This window comes from Kwoniella pini, chromosome 5, assembly GCF_000512605.2.
Source record: "Kwoniella pini CBS 10737 chromosome 5, complete sequence".
In the NCBI taxonomy this organism is placed as follows: Eukaryota; Fungi; Basidiomycota; class Tremellomycetes; order Tremellales; family Cryptococcaceae; genus Kwoniella; species Kwoniella pini.
The window spans coordinates 671,034-697,603 of NC_091720.1; the positions used below are offsets into that span (position 1 = coordinate 671,034).

The 26,570-nt window shown below is 36.1% G+C and overlaps 9 protein-coding genes across 9 annotated transcripts; 5 read left to right on the forward strand and 4 right to left on the reverse strand.

Annotated features, from left to right (window-relative positions):
- Positions 1-53: 53 nt before the first annotated feature.
- On the reverse strand, positions 54-969 carry I206_104019 (uncharacterized protein; the record flags this gene model as incomplete). The annotated part of the gene is made up of 5 exons (XM_019156139.1): positions 54-142; positions 201-303; positions 380-494; positions 610-808; positions 906-969. The coding sequence occupies 5 exons, from the start codon at positions 967-969 to the stop codon at positions 54-56; spliced, it is 570 nt and encodes a 189-aa protein (XP_019011097.1).
- Positions 970-1,213: 244 nt separating this feature from the next.
- On the forward strand, positions 1,214-4,846 carry I206_104020 (uncharacterized protein; the record flags this gene model as incomplete). The annotated part of the gene is made up of 19 exons (XM_070202871.1): positions 1,214-1,346; positions 1,412-1,557; positions 1,632-1,782; positions 1,851-1,921; positions 1,990-2,117; positions 2,174-2,260; positions 2,314-2,386; positions 2,448-2,705; positions 2,788-2,903; positions 2,966-3,192; positions 3,257-3,284; positions 3,337-3,442; positions 3,499-3,581; positions 3,647-3,871; positions 3,927-3,996; positions 4,065-4,141; positions 4,210-4,292; positions 4,350-4,408; positions 4,481-4,846. 19 exons carry the CDS (start codon positions 1,214-1,216, stop codon positions 4,844-4,846), a joined length of 2,487 nt encoding a protein of 828 aa, XP_070058972.1.
- Positions 4,847-4,969: 123 nt separating this feature from the next.
- On the reverse strand, positions 4,970-6,405 carry I206_104021 (uncharacterized protein; the record flags this gene model as incomplete). The annotated part of the gene is made up of 6 exons (XM_019156137.2): positions 4,970-5,665; positions 5,752-5,941; positions 6,004-6,114; positions 6,174-6,211; positions 6,275-6,296; positions 6,356-6,405. The coding sequence occupies 6 exons, from the start codon at positions 6,403-6,405 to the stop codon at positions 4,970-4,972; spliced, it is 1,107 nt and encodes a 368-aa protein (XP_019011095.2).
- A 473-nt stretch (positions 6,406-6,878) lies between these two features.
- Positions 6,879-9,151, forward strand: I206_104022 (heat shock protein sks2; the record flags this gene model as incomplete). The annotated part of the gene is made up of 7 exons (XM_019156136.1): positions 6,879-6,918; positions 6,996-7,061; positions 7,154-7,219; positions 7,289-7,392; positions 7,462-7,631; positions 7,686-8,822; positions 8,890-9,151. 7 exons carry the CDS (start codon positions 6,879-6,881, stop codon positions 9,149-9,151), a joined length of 1,845 nt encoding a protein of 614 aa, XP_019011094.1.
- A 734-nt stretch (positions 9,152-9,885) lies between these two features.
- On the forward strand, positions 9,886-12,886 carry I206_104023 (uncharacterized protein; the record flags this gene model as incomplete). The annotated part of the gene is made up of 18 exons (XM_019156135.1): positions 9,886-9,927; positions 10,004-10,058; positions 10,159-10,290; positions 10,384-10,454; positions 10,508-10,585; positions 10,645-10,721; positions 10,803-10,893; positions 10,965-11,120; positions 11,177-11,356; positions 11,426-11,658; positions 11,737-11,812; positions 11,886-11,985; positions 12,050-12,106; positions 12,188-12,207; positions 12,272-12,327; positions 12,407-12,424; positions 12,532-12,682; positions 12,797-12,886. 18 exons carry the CDS (start codon positions 9,886-9,888, stop codon positions 12,884-12,886), a joined length of 1,683 nt encoding a protein of 560 aa, XP_019011093.1.
- A 653-nt stretch (positions 12,887-13,539) lies between these two features.
- On the reverse strand, positions 13,540-16,307 carry I206_104024 (uncharacterized protein; the record flags this gene model as incomplete). Its single annotated transcript, XM_019156134.1, has 4 exons — positions 13,540-13,872; positions 13,946-14,150; positions 14,231-15,318; positions 15,378-16,307. The coding sequence occupies 4 exons, from the start codon at positions 16,305-16,307 to the stop codon at positions 13,540-13,542; spliced, it is 2,556 nt and encodes an 851-aa protein (XP_019011092.1).
- A 2,511-nt stretch (positions 16,308-18,818) lies between these two features.
- Positions 18,819-20,603, forward strand: I206_104025 (uncharacterized protein; the record flags this gene model as incomplete). Its single annotated transcript, XM_019156133.2, has 10 exons — positions 18,819-18,969; positions 19,036-19,075; positions 19,210-19,355; positions 19,444-19,546; positions 19,641-19,686; positions 19,757-19,840; positions 19,946-20,020; positions 20,112-20,208; positions 20,279-20,375; positions 20,459-20,603. 10 exons carry the CDS (start codon positions 18,819-18,821, stop codon positions 20,601-20,603), a joined length of 984 nt encoding a protein of 327 aa, XP_019011091.2.
- A 155-nt stretch (positions 20,604-20,758) lies between these two features.
- I206_104026 (uncharacterized protein) lies at positions 20,759-22,677 on the reverse strand (the record flags this gene model as incomplete). Its single annotated transcript, XM_019156132.1, has 8 exons — positions 20,759-21,078; positions 21,149-21,195; positions 21,249-21,557; positions 21,633-21,877; positions 21,942-22,116; positions 22,210-22,242; positions 22,308-22,376; positions 22,439-22,677. 8 exons carry the CDS (start codon positions 22,675-22,677, stop codon positions 20,759-20,761), a joined length of 1,437 nt encoding a protein of 478 aa, XP_019011090.1.
- Positions 22,678-23,486: 809 nt separating this feature from the next.
- Positions 23,487-24,864, forward strand: I206_104027 (uncharacterized protein; the record flags this gene model as incomplete). The annotated part of the gene is made up of 5 exons (XM_019156131.1): positions 23,487-23,666; positions 23,769-23,988; positions 24,095-24,337; positions 24,481-24,708; positions 24,776-24,864. 5 exons carry the CDS (start codon positions 23,487-23,489, stop codon positions 24,862-24,864), a joined length of 960 nt encoding a protein of 319 aa, XP_019011089.1.
- Positions 24,865-26,570: the final 1,706 nt, after the last annotated feature.

A 26,570-nucleotide genomic window follows, 5' to 3' on the forward strand; every position in this document is an offset into this window, starting at 1 on the left:
CGATTTCACTTTCAGACGGCAAGGAAGGAGTGGGAAGAAAGAAAGAACAAACTTTATGCAGCTCTAAATCGTTGATAATAATTTTTACATTTGGCTTCCATCGTTTCTTGATATGTTTCAGGTAAAGTATCGATAAGTTTACCTATTTACATTATTATTAATAAGATTATTTAAGAAGAATTTCAATGAATTAACCGAACCTGGATTACCTCCCCAAATTGACATTGAAGGTACAACTGTTCCTTCTGTAAGTACTGTATTTGGTAAAATTATTGCTAAATCTTTTATAATTACGAATTTTCCCTAAAAAAAAATAACAATATATTTGTTCAATAAATTATGAATAATAAAATTTGATTATTTTTTAAACTTAACTTACTATTATACAATTTTTTCCAATTTCAACACCTAATCCAATTTGTCCAGCTTCAATAATACAATTTGAATTTATATGAACGAAATCTGATATTCTTATTGGATAAAATGTAAATGTTCTAATTTATTTAATCATTTCATTCATATTATTCATATCCAATTAATCAATTAGTTATATTATCTGAACCATCATTTCCTTAGGGTTAAATTTTATATGAAAAAAAACCCACTCACCCTTTATATAATTTACCTGGGGGTCTAATTATAGAATTTTCACCAATTAAACAATATCTTCCAATACTAATTACAACATTTTGACCTGATATTGATCTTTTTAAATCACCTCTAAGTATTGATCCTAATTGAATTATTGATTTTCCACCTAATATTATATTTGTAGCTCCTATTATAGTTGCTTTTCTAGATACTTTATCTATTCATTTAAATTAAAATTAGTAAAAATAATCAATATAAAATATCTTCTTCATTTTTTTTTTCAAAAAAAAAAATAATAAGATTATTATACTTACTACCTGTATCTGTTTCTATATATGTACCTTTTTCATATGTTATAATTGAATCAAAAGCACCCATTTTTCATGCATTTTGTTATCATCACTTAAAAAAAAAGATGAAATGAATGAATGATTGATTGATTTCTTTTTACGCGACTTTTCAAAGATAATCTCGTGTTATATAATTATATTCGGTCATCGCCTATTAAATGCTTTATTTATAACATGACGAAATCATCAACCAATTTACTTGTTATTTTGATTATCTCTCTCTCTCTAGTATTTTTACATATTGCTACAATTCGACCCGACATCATAGCAAGATGGCTTCGACATCAGCATCTCCATCAAGATCTGAAACTTCAATACAAAAGACGAACAGTATTGTACATATGATAAATCCAAATAAAACAAACGAAAATGTAATGGCTAGATTATCAAATGATTTTCCAGATGGTAAATACATCGTTTGATTATTTCTAAATGTGATTTTATTAACCTTAAGATGATTTACCTCAAAGCCGAATCTCTTAAAAGACATCAACAAATACATGCGAAATTACAATTTGAAATAATGAATGTTAGAGAAGAAATTTCAAAATTGAAAAATGAATTAAAAAGAGATCAAGATCCAAGTAAAATGTCTAAAATCCAAACTCAAATTAGTGTAAGTTTTACCAATTATCAACATCATACAGTCTCAGAAAAGATTCATGTTGAATATTCGTAATTTTTTAATAGCAATTAATGCTTCAAATTAATGTTATACGGGAAAAAGCTGCAGAAGCAGAAGCAATAGTTAAAACTATAACAACTGATATACAAAAATTGGATACAGCCAAAACTAACTTAACAAGTGCTATTCAAATGCTTGAAAGATGGGGTATGCTTAGTGAGTATTACTTCTCACATATCACATTATCTTAAGCTTTGCAAAACGCTAATTTGGAAATAACGTAGGGAATGCACATTCTCAATTACAAGAATTATTACCTACTAAAAGGTATAAAGATATGTCACAAGCTTTATCCGTAAGTCTTCATTTTCAATGTGTCATTGAACGATTCGTAGACTGATTTTTCCTTTTCGTCTCACTTAGGCGGTCACACATTTACTAACACCCCTTAAACCTCTTTCGGGAATTCCAGCAGTAGCGGAAATATTTAAAGCTGCTGAAATAGATCGGAAATCCATACAAGAGAAAGTAGCGATAGAGATGGATGCCTTGTAAGTTTCCATGAGATATCAATGCAGATCGAAAAGCTTAATTGTCGCTATTTTAGCTTTAAACAAGATCCAAATAAACCTGTAGATAGAAGGACAATAGCAGAAGTGTGTCATGTAATTGATGTATTAGGCGGTGACTTTAGGTAAGCTAACCTAAATCGCTTTGACTCATCAGTTGAACTGATAATGAGAATAGGAATCATATAATCGAACGATATCTTCAATTGCAATTAGCAGAGTATAGACGAATATTCAAGTCTACAGATGAGGTGAGTATTCCTCTTTATGTCTAGGTCCTGCGGGATGACCACTAATGAAGGCATTTTTAAGGCTGGTCAACTGGACAACGTACCACGTCGGTATGCATGGTTCCGCAGAATACTCAAACATCACGACGAAGAAGATGTTGCCCTTTTCCCAACATCATGGGAAATGACCAGACTTCTAGTTTCGAATTTCTCAGAATATACACGCTCCGATCTTGCAAATGTACTTGGCAAGTCTACACCCGCCGTCAACGTTCTTCTAGACGCTTTACAAGCTACTCTAGATTTTGAATCGGGTTTCGCTAGGCGATTTGAAATGCCCGTACGTTCCTCTCTTTTAGCACGGTCGATGAGAGTCGTAGCTTGATCGGGCGAGGAGGTGTACTGATAATTCATCAATATAGTTTGACGAAATCACTGCTAGTAGCCTGATCTCTAGAGGAGGGATTGCAAATGTAAAATGGACAATATCAAGTGTATTTGATAATTACTTCAATGTCTACGTTGATGCTCAAGACAGGTAAGCCGTCCACCATCCTACAGATCAGGTATCAGAATCAGATGCTAAATGAGAGAATGTAGAGCAATCTCAGATATGCTATCGCAATATAGGGGACCAAGATCCCGTTCTTCGATGGAAGGTGCTATGCAAACCGAATCGGAAAGTCCAGTACCCATCATCTTACCTTCTTCTACCGAATTATTCTATTTCTATGGGCAAACATTGGAACAATGTGAGAAGTATACTAAAGGAGAACCAATGAGAAAGCTGAGTAAGGTGTTTGCCAAGTGGCTCAAGGTTTATTCGGGTAAGTGTAGTGTCTCTCGCTATGACAAAAATCAGCCAAGTTAAAAGTATGCGTGCTCTCATAGATGATGTCCTGCTGGCTGGTATGAAGAGGTAAGCAAACGCAACTTCTTGGTAATTATATAGCAGCTGATCAGGTTAGCAGAGAAACCGGTCGAAGGTCATTTGAGGGAAAAGATAATCTACAGGAAGTCAGAAATGCTTGTATGATATTGAATACAGCGGAATATTGTCAAAACACGTCGTTACAAGTGAGTTTACTACTGTGGATGAAAGGGTTTTGACTTTCGACTAACATGATTTGTAGCTTGAAGAGCGTTTGAAAGATAAAATATCAGAAGAGCTCAAGGAAGATATATCGTTCCAAGAACAACGCGATACCTTTTCAACGTGAGTCAGCTACCTGACACGCAATCCTTGATCTTCATAGTAGTAGCTAACAAGATGATATCTAGTGTAATTTCATCTTGTATAAATACAATTTTACGTGAACTTGAATCATCTTGTGAACCTGCATTTGCAGCTATTTTGAAAACACCATGGATGCACCTTGAAAACGTTTCTGGTAGATCAGCATATATAGTTGATCTTGTAGGATCAATAAAGCAAGTAGCTGAAGTAGTAAGGACAAGAGTGGAAGGGAAGAAATATATTAGGAATTTCGCTGATAAAGCGGTAGGGTAAGCTATTGATATTTTCATCAATAGGAAGTTAGCTAATATGGGGAGAGTGTAGATTGGTTATCACGAGATTTACACAAAGTGTAATTAAGAGTAGACCATTGAAGAAGATCGGTGCTGAGCAGGTGACTTGGCTTGAAATTATTCTTTAAAGGTGCGAAAAGTGAAGAACTAATATTGTTAAATTCTTCAGATTTTGCTCGACGTTCAAGCTGTAAAAGCTTGTTTATTGGATCTACCTGAACCTCATCCGGAAAATTCGACTAACATGTAAGTAATCATCGTAAATATTGTATGAATCAGAGATCGCTCAGATTGACAGTACTGATATATCACAGATATACGAAATATGTTACTAAGAATACAGGTCAATTAGAAACTATGTTAAAAGTAATTTTAGCTCCTGATGATCCTCCCGAAGGTGAGCTATTTGTAGATTTTAAACTTTAATCGAATTTAACTGACAATTGGTTAATAGGTTTCGTTCAGAATTATTGTTTATTAATTGGTGATAGATCATTTAGTAATTTTCAAAAAGTAAAGCAATTCAATATCATAATTCAAATTTAAGTTTAAAAAATTAACTAATTTTTCATAATATTGCTTTAGATTTTAGATCTTAAAGGAACACCTAGAATTGATCAACAAAAATTACTTGATATTTTTTTAAGTGTAACATCAACAAATTCTGAATTATCTGATATTTCATTTTTAACTAATATTGATATGGATCCTAATTTTTCTTCTTCTTCTTCTTCTGGAGGAATAATTTCAAATAATTCTCATGAAAGTAATAATAGAATAAATTCTCCAATTAATAATAATAATAATAATGGATTACCTTCTTTATTACGTAGTGCATCAAATTCTATAGAAGGATATGAAAGAAGTGAAACTCCTAAATCATTTGGTGATTTTAGAAGATTAGTTAATTTTGCAAGAAGGGAAACTTTAGGTCCATTAGGTGGTATTTAAATATATATTATCTATCTATGCATAATGAATTAATTTTTCATATTTTTTTTTACAAAATTTCATTTATTTTTGATACAAATTACAAATTACAAATACAAAATTGATTATAGAATAATTAAATTATTAATTAAAATTGAAATAAGTATTAGGTAAAGGTGAATTTCCATTTAATGATATTGTTCGATTATTATTATTATTGAAATTAGGTGAAATTCCATTATTTAATATTTTAGGTGAAGATGAAGAAATATCAAAATTATTTAAATTTGGTATTGTATTTCCGAATCCAATTGAAGAAGGAGAAATTACATTTCCAATTCCAGCTAAATTAAAGTTAATAGGTGTATTAATACTTTTAATTGATTCTGTTCTATTTATTCCATTTACTTGTCCTTGAATAAACTGTTGTTGTTGTTGTTGTTGTTGTAAACCAATTCCAAATTGAGATGATAATTGATTTTCAATACTTTTGATTTCTTCAATTGGATTTGGTTTTAGATTCTTTTTAGTTTTTGATAATTTATTTAAAGATTCAATTGAATTTCTTGTAGTTTGTAAAGAATGATATAAATTCCAATCAAATGTTGTTGTGTTTGTTGTTGATGTTGATGAATTTTCTTTCTTTTTGTTTTTTCCTTCATTTCCATCTATATCATCTGCAGTATTTATTAAATCATTTTCTATTTCTTTTGATGTTGTATTTTCAATTTCAGTTTCTGGAGGAAGTGAACGCCATACTGTAGTTGTACGTGGATTTGAAGAAGGATGACATTCTGATAATGAATTCAAAGTTTTGGATATTAAAAAAGAAGCATTACGCTATATTCAATTTCTAATCAGTATTTCATTGAAAATTCCACCGCATTGGGTATCTAATGCGACATCTTATATGTATATGTACTTACTAAACGAGCTGAAACCACATCATATATTGAAGGAGATTGATATATCTTTTCATGAAGTATGAACCATGATCCAGTTACTCTATCTCTTTTTCCAGAATTTTCTACTTCCCTTTTCTGAATTACGAATAAATCTGGAGGTTGAGCATGAGATATTATATATTCAAATCCTGATTTAAAAGCGTTAAGCTCTCTTAAGTATACTAAATTAGCCACGTACGAGAACGTACAAATGTTCGATTGAGCTTTGCTTACATTTTTTCCTCTGCGTGACCGTATGTAGGGTTTTCAACTCTTCTTTGAGTTCGTAAGACGTTGTTATTCGATTTCGTATCCCAAAAAGGTGAGTAAGCAAAGTAATCCATCCTGTATTTTAGCGTGGCAATCAGCTTTGGATATCACTTCTTTGACGTCAAAAAGCTCACGCTAAATCGGCATTGGCCAAAGACCTTGCTGGATTTGCCTATGAACCTATGTACATCAGCTTACAAGGTCCTTTTCAGACGGCTGGAACATGGAAACTCACAGCTATGGCTTCGGGCCATGACCTGAACGGATCGTCATCAGCTGAAGAGCCTTCCGTCCTGAAGAACGAATGAAAGCCTACCAGTGTATATGAGACAGATTCTGGTCTATCTCTTCATTGGAGTCCGCCATCTTGAGGTGTCCTGCTTGATCAATATTCTGATTGAACGTAAAAGCAGGCCAAGAATGAGATTTGTATTTGACAATATTCCGGCTATCTTAAGCTATCTTGATTAACACACACCCACGTGGGGAAGTGGGGTGAGATTACCGGCTGTCGCCGCTTGTTTGATCAAATGCCACACTGATCAAACGCCGACGGGGAAACTTTGGGTGTTTAACGGAGAATCCCCTTTTGAACATTTTTTTTCATTTTCAATTATCCTAATGCTCACCATACTCAATTTAGCACCATAGTGACATTCACCTGAATACTTCAACTTTACAAATTTATTTATCCTTCTCCTCTTCTTCTCCATATCTAAAAGGCTAAAACCTAAAAGGTAAGCTCATAATTTTCATAGCTTCCAACATCCTCGAATTATAAAGCTCACCTTCATCTATTCTCCCTTAGCCAAATCTAAATTTCCAAAAAAAAAGTCAATATGTCCGCTGACGACGTTTTCGAGGGTGCCATCGGTATCGGTAAGTCTATCATCAGCCAAAGGAAATTGTGACAAAGACAAAATAGAACGATGCTGATGGGTAACATTGCTATTTAGATCTTGGTACCACCTACTCATGTGTTGGTGTCTGGGCCAACGACAGAGTTGAAATCATTGCCAACGGTTAGTTAAAGATTTTGAGGAAAATTTTTGGCCATATTAAAAGTTCAGGTTCGTGGATTGCAAGTGCTGATTATGCTTGTTTCTACCTTTAGACCAAGGTAACAGAACCACCCCATCTTACGTCGCTTTCACTGAAGGTGAACGATTGATCGGAGATGGTGAGTGAAATTTTCAAAGCAGTCAAAGATTTCAAAGGACTAGAAGTTGACATGATTGATTTCATATAGCCGCCAAGAACCAATCTGCTATGAACCCTTCAAACACCGTCTTCGACGCCAAGCGATTGATTGGTCGACGATTCGATGACTCTGATGTCAAGAAGGACATGAAGGTGAATAGACTTTTACATGGGATTTGTAGGATATATCAAGCGATGACTGACCTTTTTTTCCCCATTTAGCACTGGCCTTTCGCTGTCATTGACAAAGATGGATCTCCTTTCGTTGAAGTTGACTACCTCAACGAGAGAAAGACCTTCTCCCCTCAAGAAATCTCCGCCATGGTCCTCACCAAAATGAAGGAAATTGCCGAAGCTAAACTCGGTAAGACCGTCAAGAAGGCCGTTGTTACGTGAGTAGTTTCCTTTTTTGCTTCATGTCGGACATTTTCTGACAATCCCCAAAGCGTTCCTGCCTACTTCAACGACTCTCAACGTCTTGCTACCAAGGATGCCGGTACCATCGCCGGTCTCGAAGTTCTCAGAATCATCAACGAACCTACCGCCGCTGCTATTGCTTACGGTCTCGATGAAAAGACAAAGGAAGAGCGAAACGTCCTCATCTTCGATTTGGGAGGTGGTACATTCGATGTATCCCTTCTTTCTATCACCGGTAAAGTCTTCTCCGTAAAGGCCACCGCTGGTGACACCCACTTGGGTGGAGAAGATTTCGACAACACCCTTCTCGAACACTTCAAAGCCGAATTCAAGAGAAAGACCAAGCTCGATATCTCTGACGATGCCCGAGCCCTCAGAAGATTGAGATCAGCCTGTGAAAGAGCCAAGAGAACCCTTTCTTCCGTCACCCAAACCACCGTTGAAGTTGACTCCCTCTTCCAAGGTGAAGATTTCTCCGCCAACATCACCCGAGCCAGATTCGAGGAAATCAACGCTGTTGCCTTCAAATCCACCATTGAGCCAGTTGAGAAAGTTCTCAAAGACTCTAAAATCCCTGCCGCCAAGGTTGATGACATTGTCCTTGTTGGTGGATCTACCCGAATCCCCAAAATCCAATCTCTCGTCTCTGACCTCTTCGACGGTCGACAACTCAACAAATCCATCAACCCTGATGAGGCTGTTGCCTACGGTGCCGCCGTTCAAGCTGCCGTCCTTACCGGTCAAACTTCCGACAAAACCGCCGATCTCTTGTTGCTCGATGTTGCTCCTCTTTCTTTGGGTGTTGCTATGCAAGGTGACATCTTCGGTGTCGTCCTTCCCCGAAACACCCCTATCCCCTCCAACAAATCCCGAGTTTTCACCACCGTTGAAGACAACCAAACCACCGTCATGTTCCCTGTTTACGAAGGTGAAAGAACCCAATGTAAAGATAACAGACTTCTCGGTGAATTCGAACTTTCTGGTATCCCACCCATGCCAAGAGGTCAAGCCGAGTTGGTTTGTACTTTCGAAGTTGATGCCAACGGTCTTTTGAAGGTCTCTGCTCAAGACAGAGCCTCCGGCCGAAAAGCTCAAATCACCATCCAGAACTCTGTTGGTCGACTCTCTTCCGAGGAGATCCAAGCCATGATCAAGGATGCTGAGCAGTAAGTTTGACATCTCACAAATATTGTCTGAAAGGCTTGTCAACTGACATTTTATTACTTATCGCAGATTCAAGAATGCCGACAAAGACTTCTCTGCTCGACACGAAGCCAAATCCGACCTCGAAGCTTACCTCCACACCTGTGAACAATCCATCTCTGCCCCTGAACTCGCCGCCAAGATCAAGAGAGGAGCAAGAGGTGCCGTTGAGTCTGAAATCGCTAAAGCTCTTGAAGTTCTCGAACAAGAAGATGCTACCGCTGATCAACTCAAAAAGGCTCAATTGGGTGTAAAGAGAGCTATGCAAAAAGCTATGGCTTCCGCTCGATAAGCGTTTTGACTACCTACCTTTGTTTGTAGTTTTAGCTCTTTTCACATCTTCTTTTCTTATATACAACACACATATATATATCTCTTCCAATCTGCATGGGTCCATTGCATTTCGAAAGAAATCTTCTTCTTCACTTTTAATTCATTTTGTACAGCTCGCGGGACAAAACAGAATAAAAAATACAAATGCGCCGAGATGAAATACATTTCTAGCTTCTAATATTGTTCAAATTGTTGCATAGTACATGATCGCATCTAAGTCATATAAGTCTCTATCAACCAACCTACCATTGGCCAGTTCGTTTTGGAAATCAGACGCAGTAACATTGCATGGATTGAATCACTAATCTCGATTCCGGCAACTGTTCTCTTCGCCTCTCAATGGTTGTCAAGGTGGCAGTATCCGACACAATAAATGACTGGTAACTAGCATGTATATCACTGAGAAACAGTTATTCTCCGTCGTCTTTTTTGAGCATTTATAGCCAGTCTAAAATCCCTCGGTATCATACATAGATGAGATGAACACGCTCAGCAACCAAGTGAATACTTATTGATTTCTGCGAATTTATTGAAGAGAATAAAATAGTCCCCGTACATGATCTATTCAACCTCTCTATTGACTTATCTTCAAAAGACGCTGGCGTCTTCACGAATCGCGATTCATTAAACATTAAAAAAACGTATGATACAGATTTCCGACATCAAATACTGATCTTTGCTGCGTGAAACAAGATGCAAATTAGTGAATTGATCGAAAAGGCAAAGGTGGAATTGGTATGTCAAATTGAAATTTAAAACTTTCTTTACATACATCAATCATAAACAAAGACTAACATAGATTTGCTTTTAGAGTGGTAGAAAATTAATTTGGAATGTACTTTGGTATGGAATTCATTTTTCTTTATGTAAATTAAAATTTCAATTCTTTTTTTTGTTTTTTTATTTTTTTGAATAATTTGTTTAAATTAAACCAAAAGTTAATTTTTGTTTAATTAAAATTAATAGTTGGATATGGATGGTATTCACAACAAACAAATTTAAAATTATCAACTTTAAATAAATTAAAATTTTCAGTTTGGATTTCAAGAGGTGCAGGTTTAGTTTTAGCTTTTGATGGTGGTTTAATTTTAATACCTGGTAAAATAATTATCTTTGAATATATATATATCACATATGATCCTCTTTAAAAAGATTTTTTTTTAAAAATAATAATCTTTTGCATTACTGTAGTACTTCGAAATTTATTAAAATTGATTAGACCAAAATTAATGTGGTTATTTCCTGTTGATGAAAATATATGGGTAAGTAAAATATTTTTTAAAAACATTTTGTTCATAATTAAGAGTATGAACAGTTTCATCGTCAAGTGGCATATCAAATGATATTTTGGACAATGATACATACTACAGCACATTATGTTAATTTCATAAATGTGAGTTTTCATGATTTATAAGAAATCCTTTTAATCTGTTATACTGTTTTTAAATTCAGGTTGAGAGAACTCAAGTTCGAAAGCAAACTGCTTGGGAAATTCATTATACTCAACCTGGTGGATTTACTGGACATGTGTAAGTGGCGGGAATATTCATTCCTTCAGATTTCTCTTAAAAATCTGAATAATCTGAAATGTGCTAATGAGATTATTTCAGTATGTTACTTATTTTATTCTTAATGTATACTACTGCCCATTCATCAATAAGAAAACAATGTTTCGAAGTGTTTTGGTATACTCATCATTTAGTTAATACTCTTTTAAATTTATTTTCATTTCAAAATAATTTCAAAAGAGCTAATTGATCTAATGACTTTAGGCTTTTTTCTTTATGATTGGTTTATATACTCATGCTACAGGTTGTTTCGTTCGTGATTCAATAAATCCAAATTATATTTCAACTTTTCCTTTTTATTCTACGAATCATTGTTTAGGATATGAAAGTTGGAGATTTACAATTTGGTCAGGTATTTTAGTAAGTTTGACTATACAAATTTTCATTAAAGCTGATTTTTTTTTTTGAGGAAATAGTATTTTGGTGAAAGATTATATAGTGAAATTAGATCAAAAAGAAAAACTGAAATTCAAAAAATTTATTTACATCCTTCAAATGTTGTTGAAATTAGATTTTTCAAATCTTCTTTTAAATTTAAAGCAGGTCAATGGATTTTTGTAAATATTCCTGAAATTTCAAAATTTCAATGGCATCCTGTGAATACATCTAAATCAAACTCTGATTTTGTATTATTGACTAATTTTGTTTGTTTTTTACAAATTTAGTTTACAATTTCATCTGCACCAGAAGATCCATATATATCAGTTCATATTCGACAAGTTGGAGATTTTACTGAATCATTAGGAAATCGACTTGGATCGATACAGAGTCAAATACCAATAGGAGAGAAATCCGAATTTGATTCAAATTCCAATCCTAATCTGGGTAAAAGGAAAGATTATATTGAAATTAATCCGAATAGTATTGGTAAAGGGATGCCTCTTTTGAGGATTGACGGGTGAGTGAGGACTTTCCTTGAAGAATTGTTGAGAACTACAGATTTTCATTATATTGAATAATTGATAATTTTTAATAGTCCTTTCGGAGCTCCAGCTGAGGATGTACTGAATTCAGAAGTGGCTGTTCTGATTGGAGCTGGTATTGGAGTTACTGTAAGTTGATCATATTTTTACTGCCTGTCCATTAATGATTCTTTGCTTAATATTGAATTTAATATCCGATTAGCCATTCGCATCAATTCTCAAACATATATGGTATGCTCAAAGATCAGGTCAATTGGGCGTACTTAGAAGAGTAGAGTTTATTTGGAGTTGTAAAGATACGGGTCAGTTCTAAGCGTATTGCAGTGACAGAATTACGAATGGTGTTGAATTTGTTTTGTGACACAGGTACATTCGGATGGTTTCAAACTTTATTGGAGGAACTTGAAGCATCCCAGAGCGATCGTAAGCCTGGTCCCATCTAGATTTACTCTTGGTGTCGACAATTTTTCATAAGCTGACTAGTTAACCTGCATACCTTGTCAGCCAACTTCCTGCATATCTCTGTGAGTGATCTCAACGCGATAAAAAGTATATCGTATAAAAAGCTAAAATAAACTTTAATCAAAGGTATATCTAACTCAAAAACTTGATTCTGATACTGTACAAAATATCACAATTAATGAGTAAGCGAATATTTTCATAATTTATATTGTTCTTTGAAAATCACAGAGAATTTGCTGAGGTATATTTATACGTAAATAGTATTGGAGCAAAATACGAGTAAGATATCATTTTACTTATTTCATCAACATATCAAATCATTTACTGTATTATATGCTGTAAGGAGTTGCAATTCTAATGAAAAATATTAAATTATAATTTTTTAGCCCATTAACATTACTTCAATCTCGTACTTTATTCGGTAGACCAAATTATAAATTATTTTTTAATAATCTAATTTCAAATATTGAAAATGGTAATTATTTACCAGGAAGAGAATCTACTTTAAAAACTAGATTAGGTATTTACTTTTGTGGTGTAAGGGCTTTTTCTACTGTATTGCTTCCATCGTTCTCTTTATATTATTCAACAAAAAATCAAGATTAGACGAAATATTATTTTGAACTAATCAAAAAATTTCATTTAATATAGCCAAATTCATTAGCTAGAATCATTCGTAAAGAAGCTTTCTCAATTCCGACTAAATCTGTTAATGTGAAATTCTTAAAAGAACATTTTTGATTACAACTGTAGTAAGGAAAAGAGCTCGAGCATAAATCTACCATTAGCTTAATTCACTATTTCTTTTGAATATATCACGATGTATAACATAACTTATCGTGTATATAAGCTTTATGTGATGGTTATCAATCATTTCCAATAGTCATAAAATCGCCTATCACACATAATGTAGATTAGATAAACCGAAATTGCAACCATTGTACTACCAGATGCAATTCGTGACTGCTAAGATACTATTCATTCTTTTCATGTATATGAATGCAGCTCTTACTACTACTACTACTTCTTTACTTATAGAGTAATAATATTCATCCTTTCCGTCTTGTTCAATTCCAATTTACTTCTTATCGTATATCTGAAGTACAAAAAAAAAATCCCATCCTTCTCCTCCTTGTTCAGGACCAAAAAGCCCAAAATTTTCAAATCGTGTATGTTAAAAACCTAGCTTCCAGAACGAACGAACGAAACTACAAATTTGGGTATATTTGGGATTTCATAAGAAAAGAGAAGAAAAAAAAAAGGAAACGTCCGTGTATGTGATTTAAGTGCGTGTATGTATGGAATGCCATGTTTTGTTTCTCAATCTAAATATCGTTTTTAGTCATTATATTTCGTTAATTTTTGTGATTATACTGTCTTTTGTTCCAAACAGATTATTCTCCTTCTTCATCTATCTTGCCTACGCTCGTTTGACCCAATACAACTATCCCACTATCTCTCTTCTTCCTTGATTTCACTTCTCCGCCGTTTCCAGCCGAAGCAGGTGCGCTAAGTCTTCTCCTTTTCTTTTTTGGTATTTCCTCTGCACTGGACAGACTAGCGATCCTTCCTCGAGAGTAGTCTGAGGTGGGTAAAGGAGCGTTGGGATGCGAAAACCCTGTTTTGCCCATGAACGCTATACCTAATCGGAGTAGAGGATCAGTTGAGTGGAATTTGGAAGGAAGGAAGACTATAGGTAATCTTGTTTCGCAAGGAAGGTGGAATCCCTAAAAAAGTTGACGATGCCTTTCATTAGCACTGTCCAATAAAAGGAAGGGATGCGATTTCCATCAGACTCACGACTCCCTCAGCATGTAAGCCCTGTACCATATTGACATATGGAGCTAATCTCTCTGGAGGTTCGTTGCACAACACCATACCCATAGTGATAGGTACCAAACCTTCTCGAGCGAGGTGAGAAACGGGTATCATAGAAGAAGTACAGGTTTCGACTGGATGTTGGTTGAGTGGATAAGTCAGAGTCTTTGGCCAAAGGTGTGATTGCCTAAATAGGAAAGAGAAATGATCCCATGAGTATCTGCTCTTCGTACGGACATCGTCTCGCAGAGATACACCAAAACTCACCATAAATGCTCTGTATCTTTCTCACCAATGACCAAAATCGGAAATTTGCCTCCTCCTCTACCCCTTACTTCTAAATCACCACGCCATATACCTGCTTTTCCATCTGTGAGATTTTCAAATGAAGGATTGAAGAACATACACATTGGCGGTGGCGGTATGAACTCAACTGGAGGCATAGATAATTGTGATGGACGAGGTTTGAGTGAAGCGGGTTTTGCAATGGTCAGATGTTGCGGTTGAGCGATTGAGACTGATTGAGAACTGGTGGGAGTTGGTGAAGCCCCGGAGATTGTAGCTGCAAGATTCGACGTTATCGAATTGGCAGTAACGAAAGGAGAAGTCATTGATTCGGGCGAAAGGGCACTAGGGTTGACACTATTGACTTTACTGGTCCTTCTACTGCTTCCTGGAGGAGAATGAGAAGAATCGGTCTCAGGAGTTGGGAACTGGTAAGTTGAGTTGTGCCTTGTGGAGACTGCTTTACCTTGTTCCAATTCAGCTTGTAATTGTTCAAGATTCGCCAAGTTGGCAGCCATGATCGCTCTTTCATTCTCCTCATTTCCTTCCTCCATAGAAGCCAGGATCTCATCTATGCTCTTCATTTGGTTTGCGGAGTCTTCTCCGTTCTCAGTCTTTGCTAATGATGTACGCCTCGCGGCAAGGGTTTCACTACCTAAATCGGGGTTCATTGGAAATGGGAATCCACCTCCTGAAACGTTTCTGGACCCTTGCTTGCCGTTGTTATCGCTATCATTGCCAAATAGTGCGTTGGTATTCCATCCACTTGGAGTCAGGTTCATCCACTGGGATACATCCGGTTCTCTGAGCGGTGTCGATGGCCCATAATGGTCAGTGAAAGAATTGGTAGACGATTTCTCGGCAGGAACAGAATCGGATTGGGTAGAGGCATAAGAGCCAAGCAATCCGGTGAATATTGCCGGTTCCCAATGCCTGATACTGAGATTATATAGCTGTTGAAGAGCCATAGCTGATTGAGCAGAAGGATTGGGTACTCTTACACCTGGACCTGGTTCAGTTGGTAGAGTAAGAGCGATCACTATGCTAGGCCAAAGGCATTGGCTAGTCACCTAGGCACAAGTCAGTTTAGACGATGGATAGACCGGTAATGTTGAAGGATTAAACTTACAAGTTCACCACCGCCTCGTCTCCAGACCTCTTGTAATACTCTAGCAACGGTCACTTGACCCACTCCTTCCACATCTACTACACTAGCCAAAGCTGTTCTCCATGCTAGATCCGTACCTAATTGTATGACTCTGGGCGAAGTCATGTTGACCGGTGGAAGGGAGTGTGACGCAGATGTATTTTGTTGAAAAGAGAATGATTCAGTGGATGACTTGGAAGGATTATTATCGGATAAGGGATCGGATTTGGCTCTTGGAGCGGTAAGAGCGGAAGACGACTTGACGGGAGATGAAGCGACTGATCTGGCAGCGACAAGGTCGGAAGAAGCAATCTTGCTGGGAGTGGATTTGACATCCGTATCGAAATTCAGAAGCGTGTCCCAAGGCATGGATCCGTGATCTAAAACGGAGCTCGTTCCCATAGATACTCCCTCTCCACCTACTTCCAAGTTGAAGCCAGGAAACGAATCTAACGCTGAACCCCAATCGAAACCGTTCGCGCCCGGTGTTCCACCCATTACCCACGGGAAGAGGTTTCCAGTGCTTCCACTGCCAGGTGTAGTTGCTGGTGGAAAGGACGACCTTCTTCGTATCAGACCCGCTCGTAGCGAATGGATTTGCGGCGGTACAAGCGAGAGAAAAGGTAATGGTGCTGGGGAAGAGTTGTTGGAGGCAGATACGTTGGCAGTTATGGGAGGTTGAGCTAATGGATGTTGAGAACTAGCAGTTGCAGCTGACGGAGTTGTGGAGGAAGAGGCAGATGTGGCGCCTGGTGTAGAGAAAGTGAGCGAGAATGGGTTTGAAGAAGCAGACGAAGGGGAGTTAGGAATAGAAGAGTTGCTCGTAGCTGCTCGACGCGGGAAGGTGTTTTTTGATGGCGACGATGATTGAGTCTGTTTGTGCCAAGAAGATTTGTTGATTCCGAAGTCCATTGTTGTGAAGGATATCGTCAACCAGCAGGGTTTTCGAATTCGGTTTGTAAAAGGATCGTTGAGTTGAAAAGCAAGTACTTCAACGTCAGCTCTTTATTTCATTTTGGTTGATCTGACTCTAGATGCGGTTTGGGACAGGGAATAAGGTGGCAAGATTTGACTGATTCTGACGTTAAAGATAATGACGAAAGTAATGTTAAAGTAGTGCAGATCAGAGGCGTGTTTTGGTTAGGGATAAAACAAAAAAGGACAATAATTAAAAGATAGCTCTGATGCGTATCTGTGTTGGTGAAACGTGAGGAGAGGAACCCGTTGTCAAAAGTTCATCAATGATCGGCGGATCATGATATGACCAAAAAGGTAATTGACAAGGAAGACAAGAGGGCGTTTGGCAAACCACAATGAAAATGGGGATAGTTATGGATTGAAGGGGAACAGTGTCGTGGTTAAGTCGTGTTAGAGGAATGAATTGAGGAACAGAGCTCAGATTGAATGGTCAAAGCTTTATTGTACACACCCTCACTCCATCCTTTACCCTTTGGTTATAAGCATCACATTTCCACTTTCTCCGAACGAATAATAAAATCCAGACCCGAAAAAAATCACAAGGATGATGAAAATAGATGAAACTCACACTTTTTATCCTTGATTCATTGTTAAAAGCATTATTAACATCCTTTCCGTTCCCATTGATAATGTCTTTACTTTTGTTTTGATCTATATGAATATCTTTGGTTGATTCGATGGTCCTCTTTTGGGGAGTTATCGAAGTTGACATTATTTACGAGAAAAGTCCTCGTTTGTTTCTTATATCCAAAAGCACCAAATGTCGAACAATATCGTACGGCGATACACTCTTATTGACCTTTGTGATTTAAATTGACCATGAGTCGAGAAGAATGGTATAGAATGCCAAGAGATGAAGAAAGCAACGATAATGATGTATTATAGTAAACGGGTTACTTTGCTTTCGGCACCGACCGGTGACTGACTGCGAGAACTGTGTTTATGAGGTTAAAGGTGACTACTAATATTGATTCCCACGTTCTTTTCCGCAATTTACAGAAATTGAGCTATGCAATTATTGAGATGGATAATTTCGATACGTTCTGAATATCATGTCTTGTACGATCTGACGGAAAAGGCCAAGATAACCTTTCGTTCATATTAAGGAATGCATCTCATTCATTCCATTCAAAATCGCCACCACTATCAAATCAAACAAGACCACATGAACAAATATCGTTTTTAACATTTCAGGGACCTAAGGAATTCTACGGTAACTGCTGAATATATATTGAAAGTCATGTGTGTCTTAGTACAGAAGAGGTAAATAAGAAAATAACCTTTTAAGTAGGTCCCCTGTCTTCTATACGTACTACCAATATATATATATATATACATGTATATATAGAAGAAATGAAAATAACCCGTTAATCAGCGGTTAGTTGTAACACGAGGGGGTTCTTGCTTTTCTGATTGTATGGTCGCGAAAAATGCTAAACAAGGGAAAGAGCCAAGTGAAGAGCCAAGTAAATTATCCCGATGAGTTCGGTCCAGAACGTTGATCTTTTTGAGATATGTCTAACACTAGACTAGGGAAAAAGAAAAAAAAACATACTCTCCCGTTCATAAAACAATTCTTTTCGGCATAAAGATGAGATAGAATTGCTTACAGAATGAGATATATCGGCATATCGATTTGAATGTACTCGGCTTATTATCGACCGGAACATTTTTGTTCACACCATAAAAAAATAAATACCGTTAATCGAGGCCTTTTTTGAGGGGAGTTAAGGTACCTTGATATTGGTTAAATCCCTCACCGGGTAAAGATAAAACTCAACAAGGGGGTGTAAGGGTAGAGATAAAATGTACCTAATTACTGGAATTCCTTTAAATTCCTTAACGTTAACTACGTCACAAGTTACTGCGCAACAAAAAGGCCGATTTGAACGAAAAATCCAAATAATTGGGCGTAAAACGACGGATTTTGTTTTGTTTTGTTTTGCTTTGCTCTTTTGATTTGATATACGGCAATTGAATTTCTTAGTATCACGTTGTGATAATCTTTTGTTACGAAGCGATGTTGTAAAACCTCAGAAGATAAAAAAACAAATCGTTATCTCTTTTTACGTTATCAAAACGATGTTTATGACCCCCGTTTTCTCATTCTCTTGTAGAGAATTGAAACGTGTGTTAGAGTTCATTCAAGTGAAAGTTGCTTTCAACGTTATTCTGTGGCAATGCTTCAGTATATTGAGATAGCGTTTGACATTTTGGAAGGTATCATCTTGTGATTCTAGTAGAACCATGATCATTGACTTTTAGACTGACAATTTCCAGGTGTACAAGCCACATTCCTGATTACAACTCAACTGAAAATGAACGAAATAACATTATTTACTACCAATATCATTCCTCGCATGCACAAATGAAATCATTGTTCTCAAGCTGATTGCTCATGATTAACGCTTTAAGCAAAACAGACAAGCTCGTAAATAATTCGCAATGCTAACGACTGTGATATCGTTATTATTTTTACTTCAATTATTTCCCTATGTTATAGCTAGAAGTGCATTATATGGAGCATGCGATATAGCGAATAATCACTTGGATATAAATACTAAAGCTTTCGTAACAGATTGCGACTCATTTGGGTGTAAGTGATTTTTTTTTATGAAATCAGAATTTAAAGAGTTAAGCTAAAAATTTCATATTTTTATAGATTGTTCAACAAATGGAACTTGTTTACCTAAACAATGTCGGTAAGTAAATTGATCGAAATACATATATATATATATATCATAATCATTCATAAAAAACAATCTGGAAAAAAACTTCATGTGATTCAACTTTTAAGATGGAAAAAAGGCTAATTTTACTCGGTGTTGACAAAAAGACGAGATGAATATATACTTTCATCATTACTTAATAAGAATATTACAATTCCACCTTTATGTCCTAATGGATTTTTTTGTCCAGATGATTCAAGTAATTGTTTACCACTTATAAATGTAGATGGAGAATGTCAATTAAATAGAGATGGTAAATTTCTTCGGTTTTTTTCTTTTTTAACTTTTTCAATATGGATTTAATGGGTAGATTTTAATTGATTGATTGATTGGTTGATTAGACGAATGTGAACCACCACAATTGGATAAAGTACTAGTAGTAGTTCCAAATCCATTTAATGAACCAGAAGGAAATGGATCAATATGTTTACTTGGTAAATGTATGTAAGTCATGACAACGCTTTATCATTTTTGGAAGAAATATTCAAAATGAATATTGTAATCGTACTAAATTTTTGATTTTTCTTGTTAATAAAAGGTGGTCAAATGTAACATTAAATCAAAACTGTCTTATAGAAAATACTGTAAATAAAAAATCCATAATATCTGAAAAAAAAAGATTCTAAGCTGATTATATGTAATTTAATTTTCAAGACATATACAGGATATGATATTTCCGGAATTAGTTTTATTAATACTGTTATAAGAGATAATTGTATTCAAGGAAAAGGTTATTGTGTTAGTTCTTTTATTTTGAATTTTATTTTTTCTAAAGAAATTCTCTACCATGCTAAAAAAATGATTTTTTTTTTTCTTCACAAAAATATAATTTTTTAATGATAGGATATTAATTCAAATACTTGTTTTCCACTTTTAGGATTAAATCAACCTTGTTCAATGGATAGAGAATGTCAATCTGTAAGGTTTTCTTTTTCCTTCTTTAGAGGTTTTGCAAAATAACAAGTTGATGGGGATTTCAAAATTTTAATTATATGATTTTTGAATATAGTTTAATTGTGAAAGAAATTTTTGTAATGTACCACCTGAAAGTTCAATTAAGATTGGTAAATGGGAATATGCTTTAACAGGTATATCAATTGGAATAGGTTAGTCTAAGAATCAACTCATTTATAAGTCTCATCATGAATCACTTATAATAACAAATTGGAATTTTAGGTATGTTAGGAATTTTATCTATTTTACTTTTAATGCATCGTAGAATACAAAAAAGGAATAGAATAATTTTGGAAGAATATTATAAAGAACAAATAGGGTAAGTTTTTTTTTTTTAAAAAAAAATTCCTTATTTATATATCTTGGTAAATATATTAATTTATAAAACGGGTTTTTTGTAAGATATCGAAATTCTATTATATCTTTTCATTCTGCTTTATCACATTATCAACAAAAAGAAAAACGTTCCAGTATAAATGAAGAAGGAAGCAGAAAATCATTTAGTAATTTTTCTAGTCAAATCACTTTAGTTGATTCACTTAAATGACAAATTTTAATTAATGTTAATCAATTTCCGTATGTTTTCTGAAATTTCACATTGTTAAAATAACATATGACATGAATGATTATTTCGTATAAATTGTGTCATGATACACTGTCCTCAGCTATAAATCCTATTCTACATCCCATCCTTCCTACCGCTCAAGTAAGGATTCCATCCTCCTTTGGTGCGGTCCATCCTTCTTCATCAATCTCATCAAGTACTAACCATCCTACATCCCCTACCCAAGTCCAATCACCAACTCGCCTTATTTCTAATGTATCTGAGTCTGTCTTGTAGGTAGTAGAATCAGATATATCCTGTATACCTTTGAGAAATTCTATTGTCGGTTTGATATGCCATCTTTCATGTTTATCTTTACCAAATAAAGGTCCTTCGAACCAACCTAAATGACCACCTTGAGATATTGTAGCAAGGACAAAATGAGTGCTTTGACGAATCGCTTTGTACGGTAGGCAAGCTATAACCAGTTTTTTTCACATCAGCGTTTTCTCCATATATTTCAATCCTGAAAATTGATCAATGCTTACCGCTTGATACGATAGGATCGTCTAATGCTGAAATTGCCAATGTCGGCCTTCTCGTCACAGTATCAGCGACTGCCGCTACTTTCTGTGTATTTTAACTCACCTCTTGATAGCTCCAATCCAATTTCCAGGACAGCTCCAACTTAAAAACCCATCAAGAGTTTCAAAAGGAAACAAGTCGCTACCTCCGCCTACAGTACATGCCACCAATTCTAGCATTTTACTTGCCTTGAGGGTGGCTCTTCGTCTAACAGATCTGGTAAGGGACATAATCTCTGGTAAGTGGATATGTAGGTGAGATGTCGGATGGGATAGCGGAGACGAAGGTATCAGATGCGGTACAATTGAGCGTAGAATCTTGTGAGACATCGACAAGGAGTATAGTCGGGTCAACGGGTGTGGGGAATCAAGGCTATTTTAATCAATTCAGCACCATATACAGGGGCATATCGAGGTGATAGGATTGGTGTTTGTTATTTTGACTTACCCATACGTGACGACTCTCATATCTAGCGGACAACAAAGAACAACTCCAGCTTTGAGCTTACAACGATCTCCCTGTTCACCCAGATACCTAGTCATCACAGCTGCACCTAGGCTGAAACCCACTCCAAACATCGAAGCAGAAGGAAATAGGGTAGAAAGATACAGGACAGAAGTATGAAGATCGATCGTCGAGCCAGTCGAGTATAAATGAGGTGAAGTTAAAGGAGTGGAAGCACATCCTCGAAACTACCAGACGTATTTCAGCTTCGGGCCATAATAAAAGGAATGGACTATTCTTGAGTAAACTTACATTGACTACTCCTGCTCTTCCTCCGAATCCACCCTCTGATACTGGCTTAGTCAACCAGACCACCATATTCCTGACATAGCTTTCATGACTGCCCCCAGTCAATCCGTGATTAATCAATATGACAGGAGCGTCTGACGGTAAAATAGTTGAAAGTGATGGGTAAATATCGAGTCCTCTATAAAAGAATCAGGAGTCAGCATAGTAAACAGTTTTTGATGTCAATGCGCAAGGCCATGTAAGAGGTGAGGTGGAATTTGGCTGCACGTACATTGTTCCGCCATCGGGGACTCGTAGCAATTGTCTTTGCATCCGGGATTGGAAATGATCAGCTTCAAGTAAAGCCTCGATTTCTGTGGGTGGACTCACCGGTGGTAAGTAATCTGATCATCCTTCGAAAAGTCTGCAGTTGCAGAATAAATCGTTTGAGCATGTCCACTTATGAACGATCAATGGTCAATCAGCTTCCAGACCGATATCAATGATGAGGATCAACTCACTTGGGTAACCACCAACTAGCCCTGAATCCATTTTCTAAACTCTCACAACATCTTGTAATCACTCCTTTTACAGTCTCACCGTTTGCCAAACGGGATGGTTTATCCGGAAAAGTTATCTTGATTTTTGTCCATCGTTGAGTGATGATTAGAATCAAATGATATATCAGGAAACAACATATTACTATTAATAAGCTCTTGGTCAGGTTGATTTGGTTCGAAAGAGACAAAGTTGGGTCCATTGAATTATGGACAGGTACTTATTACGATATATGGGTTTTTAGCGTTATGCAGACGAGTAATAAAGAATATGTGAAATGTATTGAAGACGGGTAAAAATAATAAGAAAAATCAAAAGTATTCAAATACCTTTGTATTTCTACCCTCTTTCCTGTTGGACGTATATTGATTTTTACCTTTGTTATGGATAGTAAGTATATCTAATTGGAGATCAGTAATTTCATTATTTGTATTTATCCTTTTATGTATGTATACACACGAGATCATTTTCAAGGTACTCCTTTAGTTCAATTTGCTTATCTCTTATTTAGGTCAACTAAATTTTACACTTATCGATGAGGTAATTTGAAATATAGTCGTAATTACTTGAATCATAGATAAGAGGGTCCTTTCTCTTCCTTTGTTCTTTTGTCACACGAGTAAAGTTGTGTCCGACACGGAACCGCTATCGGACTTGCTTGGGCTTAAATGAGGTACTGACACTGGAAAAAGTGAAATTCACCCGGCCGGAAACATCTTCCGAGTGAATCAATAGTAATCGCGACTCAGGCACCTCGGGTTCAATCCTCGTGCTAAGAAATGTTGAATGGAAATTCGACTTTTTGGTCACATTTTCATCGACAACGAATTGCTTCTTCACGACGAAATTTCTTTCTTGTCAACTTTGATAACAGCCGCCGGCAGTAATCTGTAATCTTCAATCGAGCTTGTATCTTAACATATCAACGTAATCGAGCTTCGAGCTTCATTTGGTGAAAGCCATCAAGTTTCTTACGACGCGACTTTCGAAGCTGGTCAATCTTCATCCAGAATGTCTATTATAGCTCAATCCTCCTCGTCAATCTCATCTTCTTCCAGGGCTCCCTCAGAGCGTCTCTCACGTTCAAGAAGCTTACAAACATCAATAACTTCTTTATCTTCCACTTCCTCTTTGACCGACTTGAGCGGATACGATTCAAATGCAAGTACACCTAGAAGAACATCCAGAACAGTACGTATCATATTTCTCCTCTTGTAAACATTCTTTTCTCGTCAGCTCAAATATAGATTATCTATAAACCATTTGTGCTGATAATTTGCTCTTCGGATATAGAAGCGTAAACGTAATCCAGATTATCGATCCGAATCTTCGATTTATGTAGTATCTCACATTTTAGCAAGATCGTTTGAGCCTTCCATTGGACCTAATAATAAGCTAGAATATCAATATTTAGTTAGATGGGAAGGATATGGACCAAATGATGATACTTGGGAATATAAAACCAATTTGATGATTGGTTCTAGCTTATTAATGAGAGAATTCGATTCGAAGCGTAAGTCCTTTCAATATCTAGTCACTTTCCTTTTGCGGATTAGCAATACTATTGTGGCCTATCTTCATTACTTGGGATCACACGCTAATTTAAATGATCTACTCAGCTCACCCTTTTACAATTCTTGATTCTCGTCGAACCAACACTATGATATACCTAGTAAGGTTTTGTCTTTCGTCTGAAAAGATTGAACCCTCACCTTTATCCATCAAAGAATGGCAAAGTGTTACTCAGATGCATCGTATAGGTGGTTTAGATAAAACGATAATAGCTCAGGCTGTGAAAGATTTCAACGAGGGAATTGTGATAGAAAGACCGGTCACACCAAGACCAATACATTTACAAAAGAGTGAGTCAATAATCATTCCCTCTTTCCGTTCAGATTCGTATTTCATTTCCCGCAAACTTGGTTGTGGCATTTCTTCACCCTTGTTGTTCACAATCACGAGGGTGTTCGATGCTGACCTTTGCTGGAATTTTGGTTTTTGACAGAGCGATGTCTACTAGCGATAATGGAGAGAAGAGATTGGAAGAAAAGCATAAACAAAAAAGGACATGAAACGAGATATCATATCAGATGGAGAGATGGTAAGAAGATAAGAGAGGAATGGATGAGAAGTAGTGTTTTAGTGACTTATTTCGAAGAGGATGGTAAAGATTATTTAAAGAGATGGAACGAAGAAATGGGTTATGGTCCACTAGTGAAATTCAATTCGATCAGTAAGGCATATCCATATTGAACAAAAACGGGATAAGTTGCTGAAAGATCGTTTTCGTTCAAAATCAGTTCTACCTCCTAGCGAATATGAATTGGAACGAATACAAAATATGGAAGCTAATAGAGAGTTAATGAAGCGACTAGGTCTGTCTGCTTGAAGGGTTATGAACCTATTCTTTTATAAGATGTGTGCGAAAAGTGGACCACTGTTGTATAAATATTTACATTTCTTGTATTGATTTATGCCTACGACACTTATACGCTCCCGCGACTCTATAGGATAAGAAAGATCTATATCTTTTTTGACAATCTTTGACCAGGATCGAATCTGTCACCAATCCAATTCCAATCTCTCTCATCAAATATATTTCGTTCATCACGCGCAAACGCCTGAAATTTAATCTTCATCCTGATCAACATCAATTGAAGTAATTCAATCTGACAATCCTGTTTTAGACCTCTATACAGAACATCCAAACCATCCATTCTCTCTGTACAAGTACCTCCATATCCAGTTGCACACATACTGCTACAATGATCAATTGCGCATAGATGTGGAATTTCTACTTTTAGACTCCCGTAAGCTGATAAAGCTGTTTTGATCAATTCAGTATCTTCTCGATTAGCTTATGATTGTAATAAAAGTATTGGAAACTCTTCAGCATTCGCAATTAAGAATTCACGTATATTTGATTGAAATTCTTCGTATAGTGTAAATTCTGACAGGTTTAATAGTGATTCTAACATTGTAAAATCGTGTATATATTGATTAAGAATTGTTTCATGACAATATGAAGGTGATTTGATGACGTCTAGGAATATCGAAATTATGTTTGAAGAGAATGGAAGTTGAATTGATTCTCTTTTACCATTTGGGCGAAGTGGAATTGACAATATATCTGCGAAAAATTGACTAAATACAATTATATATTTTCAGATCAGCACAATGAGACATCATGAATACATATACTTGCTTTAATAGATTCTATAATGTACAAGTCGATAAGTAAAAAGCTTACCTGACTTTGCACAGAACATGACTACTCGCTCGTAGCTCTACCTCATCTGTTGATATGATCACAACATCTGCATTGGGATCGCAGTGATTCGGATGTACCTTGCGTAGTAGTCGTTCACCATTTGTAGAGACACTTGCTTGTTCCATTCTTGTTGAATAGTTTACCAATTTGGTTTATTTTGTATATTGGCTTCGAATATAAGTACCGTTAAAAAGGTATAAACCAATAAGAATGCAAAAGATATCATCTTTGTATTTATACTAAATTTGTGCTTGACTACCGTGCTGACATTCTGTCACCTAAGTACCGCTTTGGCCTCTTATGATATCATTTCTGTATAGTTCTGATGGTCTGAGCGTGACCTAGTAATGTTGAAGCAATTAATAAAGGACGTATCGCTCGACTGCATACTCAGTAATATCCGTTACGTAAATCTTTATCGATGGGCGAGATTAGTATAACAGCTGTCAGTTGATTGAGAAGTCCGAGCAAAAGGAGCAAACACTCCTGCTCTCAGTACGATTCAATATGAACGATGAGAAATGCTGTCAAACCCTGGATGGCAATTGTGACTGGCAAACAGGGTAGTGATTCTCATTTGTAAGTCGAAAGTTAATGAGGAACTGACCTTTTAAACGCGACGAGGCTGTCTGTCAAATGCAATTTCATACATTCCTCGTACCTTTAATAGAATCGTTGAATGAATGGAATGGATAGATGATGCAACAACGTAAGTCGATCTTTTCCCGCTCGGAATACATCGAGCAGATCTCCGAATTAAGTGTTGCAGTTTTCAGCGGAATAATAACGCCACTCACATGAATAAGCATCAATCAACCGTTTCA